This window comes from Myotis yumanensis, unplaced genomic scaffold (assembly GCF_028538775.1).
Source record: "Myotis yumanensis isolate MYYU_CA2020_CCGP unplaced genomic scaffold, mMyoYum1.0.hap1 SCAF_23, whole genome shotgun sequence".
Taxonomy (NCBI): domain Eukaryota; kingdom Metazoa; phylum Chordata; class Mammalia; order Chiroptera; family Vespertilionidae; genus Myotis; species Myotis yumanensis.
This window is the reverse complement of record NW_027223774.1, coordinates 1,772,448-1,779,159: the sequence shown is the minus strand read 5'-3', so window position 1 is coordinate 1,779,159 and position 6,712 is coordinate 1,772,448. Positions and strand designations below refer to the sequence as shown.

Here is a 6,712-nt window from a genome sequence, read left to right as displayed (position 1 = left end):
GGGGGGGGGTGGGGAGTTGAGACTTTTTTTCACGGCAGGATCCTGTCGTCCCAGGAAAGCCGAGCTGATAATCCAATAACAATTTATGTATTTATTTTTTAAATATATTTTATTGATTTTTTACAGAGAAGAAGGAAGAGGGACAGAGAGGAACATCGATAAGAGAAACATCCATCAGCTGCCTCCTGCACACCCGCTACTTGGGGATGTGCCCGCAACCAAGGTACATGCCCTTGACTGGAATCGAACCCGGGACCCTTGAGTCCGCAGGCCGACGCTCTATCCACTGAGCCAAACCGGTTCGGCCCAATAACAATTTAATAGTAAACGCCCAGCTGCCTCCCGTGGAGGGAAAGGGGCCAGGTCCCTGCCAGGCAAGGCCCCCCCATGTCTCAGTGGCCCCTGAGGGCTCCGTGGAACCTTCACATGGAAACGCCTTTGCAAGCCCCAGGGTTTGCAGGAGAGAAAGCGGCAACAAAGTAATAATAACAACAATGGTGAGAGCCGATGGCACCCGCGCAGGACAGCGCCCCTTTTCCAAGCCACCCATGCATACATGCGTGGTTCTCTCTTTTTTTTAAAAAAGTGTTTTTTAAAAATATATTTTTATTGATTTCAGAGAGGAAGGGAGAGGCCAACTGGGGACCGAACCCGTAACCTGGGTACGTGCCCTTGACCAGAATCGAACCTGGGACCCTTCAGTCCGCAGGCCGACGCTCTATCCATTTTGTTTTGTTAATACGTTTTTATTGATTTCAGAGAGGAAAGGAGACGGAGAGAGAGATAGAAACATCAATGAAGAGGGAGAATCACTGATCGGCTGCCTCCTGCAGGCCCCACACTGGGGATCCAGCCCGCAACCCGGGCATGTGCCCTTGACCGGAATCGAACCCGGGACCCTTCAGTCTGCCAGCCAATGTTCTATCCACTGAGCCACACCAGCCAGGGCCCATATTTCTCTTTGTAAGTCAACTTATGGAAAACATAGGAGATGAAAAAATAGGTCTAGAGAAGGCAGGATGAGTTGGCCAAGCAAGCGTGAGAAATTGCATTTCCTGAGAGCTGTGTTCTGTGGGAACAACGAATTCTCTCCGGTGCTAACAGATGTTTCTTTCCATTGGCTCTTCTTGTTTTGTTTTGTTTTTTAAAATATTTTTATTGATTTCAGAGAGAAAGGGAGAGGGAGAGAGAGAGAGAAACATCAATGATGAGAGAGAATCACTGATCGGCTGCCTCCTGCATGCCCCCCACTGGGGATGGAGCCCGCAACCCGGGCCTGTGCCCTGGACCAGGAATGGAACTCTGACCTCCTGGTTCATAGGTTGATGCTCAACCACGGAGCCCCATGCCTCGATGGGGCTGGGCTCATGGGCTCTTTCTGGGACATCGGTGCACACTGTACCTCCTCCCTGAGCGTAATATCTGCAAAGTTGGGGAGGGGGTCCCGTGTACCCACCGAAACCCTCTCACCGGGGACCCGTGTGATGCTGAGGGAGACGCGGTCACAGTGTCTGTCCCCCGGGACCCGGTGGGGCCGAGAAGGGGACCAAGGGCATCAGCTACTTGGATGCTGGAAGGCGCCACAGGAGCAGAGTCCGGTGAGACCAGCAAGAGGGCTGGGGGACTGGGGGAGGGGGAGAGGGGGAGGGAGAGGGAGGCTGTGGCATCTGTTAGGGCCCCGGTGACAAATCCTACACACTAGTCTCCAAAAAAGCAACACCCACGTGGTGTCCTACAGGTTCAGAAACCCAGGCCCTAACGGGGTCTCACGGGGCTGAGAGCAAGGGTCGGCCAGGCTGTGTCCCTTCCTGGAGGATTTCCGTGGGGGGGGGGCATCCATTTCCTCGCCTTTTCCAGGTTCCAGAGGCCCCCCAAGTTCCTAACAACGTCTCCAGTGACCCTGTTCCCAAAGGAGGTTCCCTTCTGAGGTCTCGGGGGTTAGATGTGCAACCTTAGTTTTGGGGGAAGGGGGAGCGGGGAGGATGCAATTCAACCCAGAACGCAAAATAGTCTCTCCACGTCCAAAGCTTTCATCACGTTTGCAAAGTTCCTTTTGCCATGTGAGGGGTTTCAGAGACTGGGATGTGGGCATCTTTGAGGGGTGACATGGCTCTGTGCCCCCCCAGTGAGGTTATATCTCAGGGAGAGTACCCCGATGCTGGGGGGTGGGGCGGGGAGCCCCGCCAGCGCCCAGCTGCCCGCAAGGTAGGTAAACACAGCAAGTGGCTGAGGGAGGGTGAAAAAGGAAAAGAAAGGAATAGGTAGTTCATCTTTTCCATTAAGAAGTTTTAAAAATATATATATTTTTATTGATTTCAGAGAGCAAGGAAGAGGGAGGGAGAGAGAGAAACATCCATGATGAGAGAGAATCATGGATCGGCTGCCTCCTGCACGCCCCACACGGGGGACCGAGCCTGCAACCCAGGCAAGTGCCCTTGACCAGAATCGAACTCGGGACCCTTCAGTCCCCAGGCCGATGCTCTATCCACTGAGCCACACCAGCTAGGGCAAAGAAAACGTTTTTGGATCCCGTGTTCCTTCTGTGGACCCCCTCCTATGCTAGATGCAGGGAAATGTGGAGATGAGCAAGAAATGGTCCTGTCCTCGGGTGGGGACAGAGGGCTCCGTGTCTAGTCGGGGGAATAAATTACAGGAAGACTTTGGGTTGCATACACAATTAAAATGCTATGGAGCTAGCCCTCGCTGGTTTGGTTTAGTGAACAGAGCCTCAGTCTTCAGACTGAAGGGTCCTGGGTTTGATTCCGGTAAAGGGCATGCACCTCATTTGCAAGCCCCATCCCCGTCCCTGGTCCCCTGGCCCGGGTTGGGGCGTGTGCAGGAAGCAACCAATCGATGTCTCTCTCTCTCTCTCTCTCTCTCTCTCTGTCTCTCCCTCTTCCTTCCACTCTCTCTAAAAATCTATGTAAAAATATCCTCGGATGAGGATTAAGAACAACAAAAAAAGATGCTATGGAGTTATGTAGCGATATGCATGGTAAGACCAAATCTTTTTAAAAAATATTTTTTTATTGATTTCAGAGAAGAAGGAAGAGGGAGAGAGAGAGAGAAACATCAATGATGAGAAAGAATCATGGATCGGTTGCCTCCTGCAAGCCCCCCACTGGGGATCAAGCCCACAACCAGGGCATGTGCCTTTGACCGGAATCGAACCTGGGACCTTTCAGTTCGCAGGCAGACGCTCTATATCCACTGAGACACACCGGTTAGGGCAAGACCAAAAGCTTTAAACTGGTGGCCGCATTGCATGTGTACAGTGTTTAATTTTTTTTTTATTGTTGGCACTATTACAGATGCTCCCCAGTTCTGTCTCTCCCTTTGCCCACCTCCACCCAGCCTCCAGCCCCCATCCTCTCTGGACATCCCCACACTGTTGTCTGTGACCCTAGGCTATAATGGATATATGTCCTTTGGCTAATGTCTTCACCTTCTTTCTCCAGTCCCCTCACCCTGCACCCCTCTGACAGCTGTCAGTCTGTTCTATGCACCCATGCCTCTGTGTTCTATTTCGTTCACCAGTTTCTTTTGTTTGGTAGATTCCACATATTAGTGAGATCTTATGGTATTTGCCTTTCTCAGACCGGCTGATTTCACTTAGCATAATGCTCCCCAGGTCCATCTATGCTGCTCCAAAGGGTAAGAGTCCCTTTATTCTATTTTATTTTTAAAAGAAAATATTTTATTGATTTTTTACAGAGAGGAAGGGAGAGGGACAGAGAGTTAGAAACATCTATGAGAGAGAAACATCGATCAGCTGCCTCCTGCACACCCCCTACTGGGGATGTGCATGCAACCAAGATACATGCCCTTGACTGGAATCAAACCTGGGACCCTTCAGTCCGCAGGCCAGTGCTCTATCCACTGAGCCAAACCGGTTAGGGCCTAATTTTTTTTTTAATCCTCACCGCAGGATATATTTTTCATTGATTCCAGAGAGAGAGGAAGGAGGAAAGAGAGGGAGAGAAACATTCGTGTGAGAGAGAAACATCCATCAGTTGCCCCTGAATGTGCTCCCACTAGGGATGGAACCCGAAACATGGGTATGTGCCCTGACCGGGAATCAAACCTGCGACCCTTCAGTACACTGGAGGATGCTCTAACCAACTGAGCCACCCAGCCAGGGCCTGAATCCACTAATTTGTGTCCCTGCCCGGCCTCTATAGGTATCTGACTTTGAGACTTCTAGGGAAGACACGTAGTGCACGTGGGTTTAATGAGCAAATGCTTGAGCCTCTTTTCCAGCCTGCGCTCACCCAACTTCTTACCCACTTCCTCCTAGGTCTTAGCTACTGCACTGCTCCCGGCATGCCCTCTGCGATTCTCCTCCTGGCGCACCCTCTGCAATTCCGCTCCAAGTTCGCCCTCTGCAATTCCGCTCCAAGTTCGCCCTCTGCAATTCCGCTCCAAGTTCGCCCTCTGCAATTCCGCTCCAAGTTCGCCCTCTGCAATTCCGCTCCAAGTTCGCCCTCTGCAATTCCGCTCCAAGTTCGCCCTCTGCAATTCTGCTCCTGGATCGCCCTCTGCAGTTCTGCTCCTGGCGCCGCTCTGCAATTCCCCAGCGTTTCCAAAGAAAGAACATGGCCAACCTCACGGGGACGGTATCCATCTTCCTCCTCCAGGGCTTCTCGGCTTCCCCTGAGTTACAGCTGCTCAGCGCGGCCTTCTTCCTTCTCGTTTACCTGGCTTCCCTCCTGGGGAACATCTCCATCGTGGTTGCCGTGACACTCGACCCCCGCCTGCACACGCCCATGTACTTCTTCCTCAAGCACCTCTCCCTGGTGGACATCTGCTCCATGTCCACCACCCTGCCCCGGGCCCTGGTGGCCACCATGCTGGGCTCGAGGGAGATTTCCCTCCTTGCCTGCGCATCCCAGCTCTTTACGTATGTCAGCCTTGGATCCACGGAGTGTTTCCTCATCACCTCCATGGCTTACGACCGGTGTCTGGCCATCTACAGGCCCCTGGTGTACGGCGTGGCCATGCGCCCCCGCATCTGCGTCTCCCTGGTGGCGGTGGCCTGGGGCAGCGGGCTGCTCTTCTCCACCTTCCACACGGCCAACACCTTCTCCCTGCCCTTCTGCGGTCCCCGAGTCATTGACCACTTCTTCTGCGACATCCCCCCGGTCATGCGCCTCGCCTGTGCCCACGCGGATGCCCACGAGGCCACCGGGTTCGCGGTCAGCGGCTGCGTCATCATGAGCTGCTTTGCGCTCACCGTGCTGTCCTATGTGCGCATCTTGGCCACTGTGGTGCGGATCCGCTCCGTGGGCGGCCGCCGGAAGGCTTTCTCCACGTGCTCGTCCCACCTGGCCACCGTGCTGCTGTTCTACGGCGCCGGCAGCTCTGCCTACATGCAGCCCAGCGCCCGCTCCTCCCCTCTGCAGGGGCGCCTGGCCGCTGTCTTCTACTCCATCCTCACACCCAGCCTGAACCCACTCATCTACAGCCTGAGGAACAAGGACATGATGGGGGCCCTGCGGAAGCTCTATCTGCAGGTGCCGTCCTAGGACGGGGGGAAGGACCCCAGAGATCCACCCTCATAGGCCAGGAGCACACCTGTACCCCAAAAGGTTGGCAACAAAGTTGAATGACAGCCTGGCTGGTGTGGCTCAGTGGCTGAGCATCAACCTATGAACCAGGAGGTCACGGTTGGATTCCCAGTCAGGGCACATGCCCTGGTTGCAGGCTCCATCCCTCGTAGGGGGTATGCAGGAGGCAGCCAATCAATGATTCTCTCTCACCATGGATGTTTCTATCTCTCTCTCTCCCCCTCTCCCTTCCTCTCTGAAATCAATAAAAAAAAATATTTTTGAAAAAGTTGAATGACAATGAGCCATGCAGGAAGCCCTAGTGGACGTCCATATAAAATAGAGACAAGTTCAGTGTGCATTTCATCGAGGCACATGGTACTAGGTCAGCCGTGGGCAAACTATGGCCCGCGGGCCGGATCCCGCCCGTTTGAAATGAATAAAACTAAAAAAAAAAAAAGACCGTACCCTTTTACGTAATGATGTTTACTTTGAATTTATATTAGTTCACACAAACACTCCATCCATGCTTTTGTTCCGGCCCTCCGGTCCAGTTTAAGAACCCATTGTGGCCCTCGAGTCAAAAAGTTTGCCCACCCCTGTACTAGGTGGACACAGAGGAATACAGAAGGAGAGAAAGCGAATACCTTAAATCGTGGGAGGTCATTGCATGCAAGAGCCCCACTCAATGACCCCACATCCTGCAGTGTGAGCCCAGTAGGACAGTCTCTTCTCAGCTCACCTCTGTTTCCATGGGCCACAAGAGGAGCACTCTGCCCTACTCAACGTGGCTCTAATGTTTTTTTGGGGGGATACCTATTTTTTATCTGAGATCTGATTAAACGCGAGCCAAGGACTCCACCAGAAGGAGAGGCAACTATTCCAGGAGAAAAATAGGCCACGTTGGACTCACAGAGATATGGTTTGCAGTCTTCATGTGGCTCCTTCCTTTAGGGGGGATGTCAAGACTATGTCCTTGTACGATTTCATTCATACGGTGGAATATAAAACAAAGAAACAAGCCTAACAAACACAAACTAATCAAAATGGATTGGTGGTTACCAGAAGGAAAGGGTAGAGGGAGGGTGAAGTGGGTAAAGGGGGTCAAATACATGATGACAGATGGAAACTAGACTTTTGGTGGTGAGCACACTGTATTGTACACA

General features: G+C 52.6%; 1 protein-coding gene across 1 annotated transcript; it reads left to right on the top strand.

The window, feature by feature from the left end:
* Positions 1-4,595: 4,595 nt before the first annotated feature.
* Positions 4,596-5,525, top strand: LOC139000232 (olfactory receptor 2G6-like). The gene has a single exon (XM_070402491.1). It carries the CDS (start codon positions 4,596-4,598, stop codon positions 5,523-5,525), a length of 930 nt encoding a protein of 309 aa, XP_070258592.1.
* Positions 5,526-6,712: the final 1,187 nt, after the last annotated feature.

What these genes read in the sequence shown, in the direction of transcription:
- LOC139000232 (XM_070402491.1), top strand. Translation starts at nt 4,596, where the DNA reads ATGGCCAACCTCACGGGGACGGTATCCATCTTCCTCCTCCAGGGCTTC.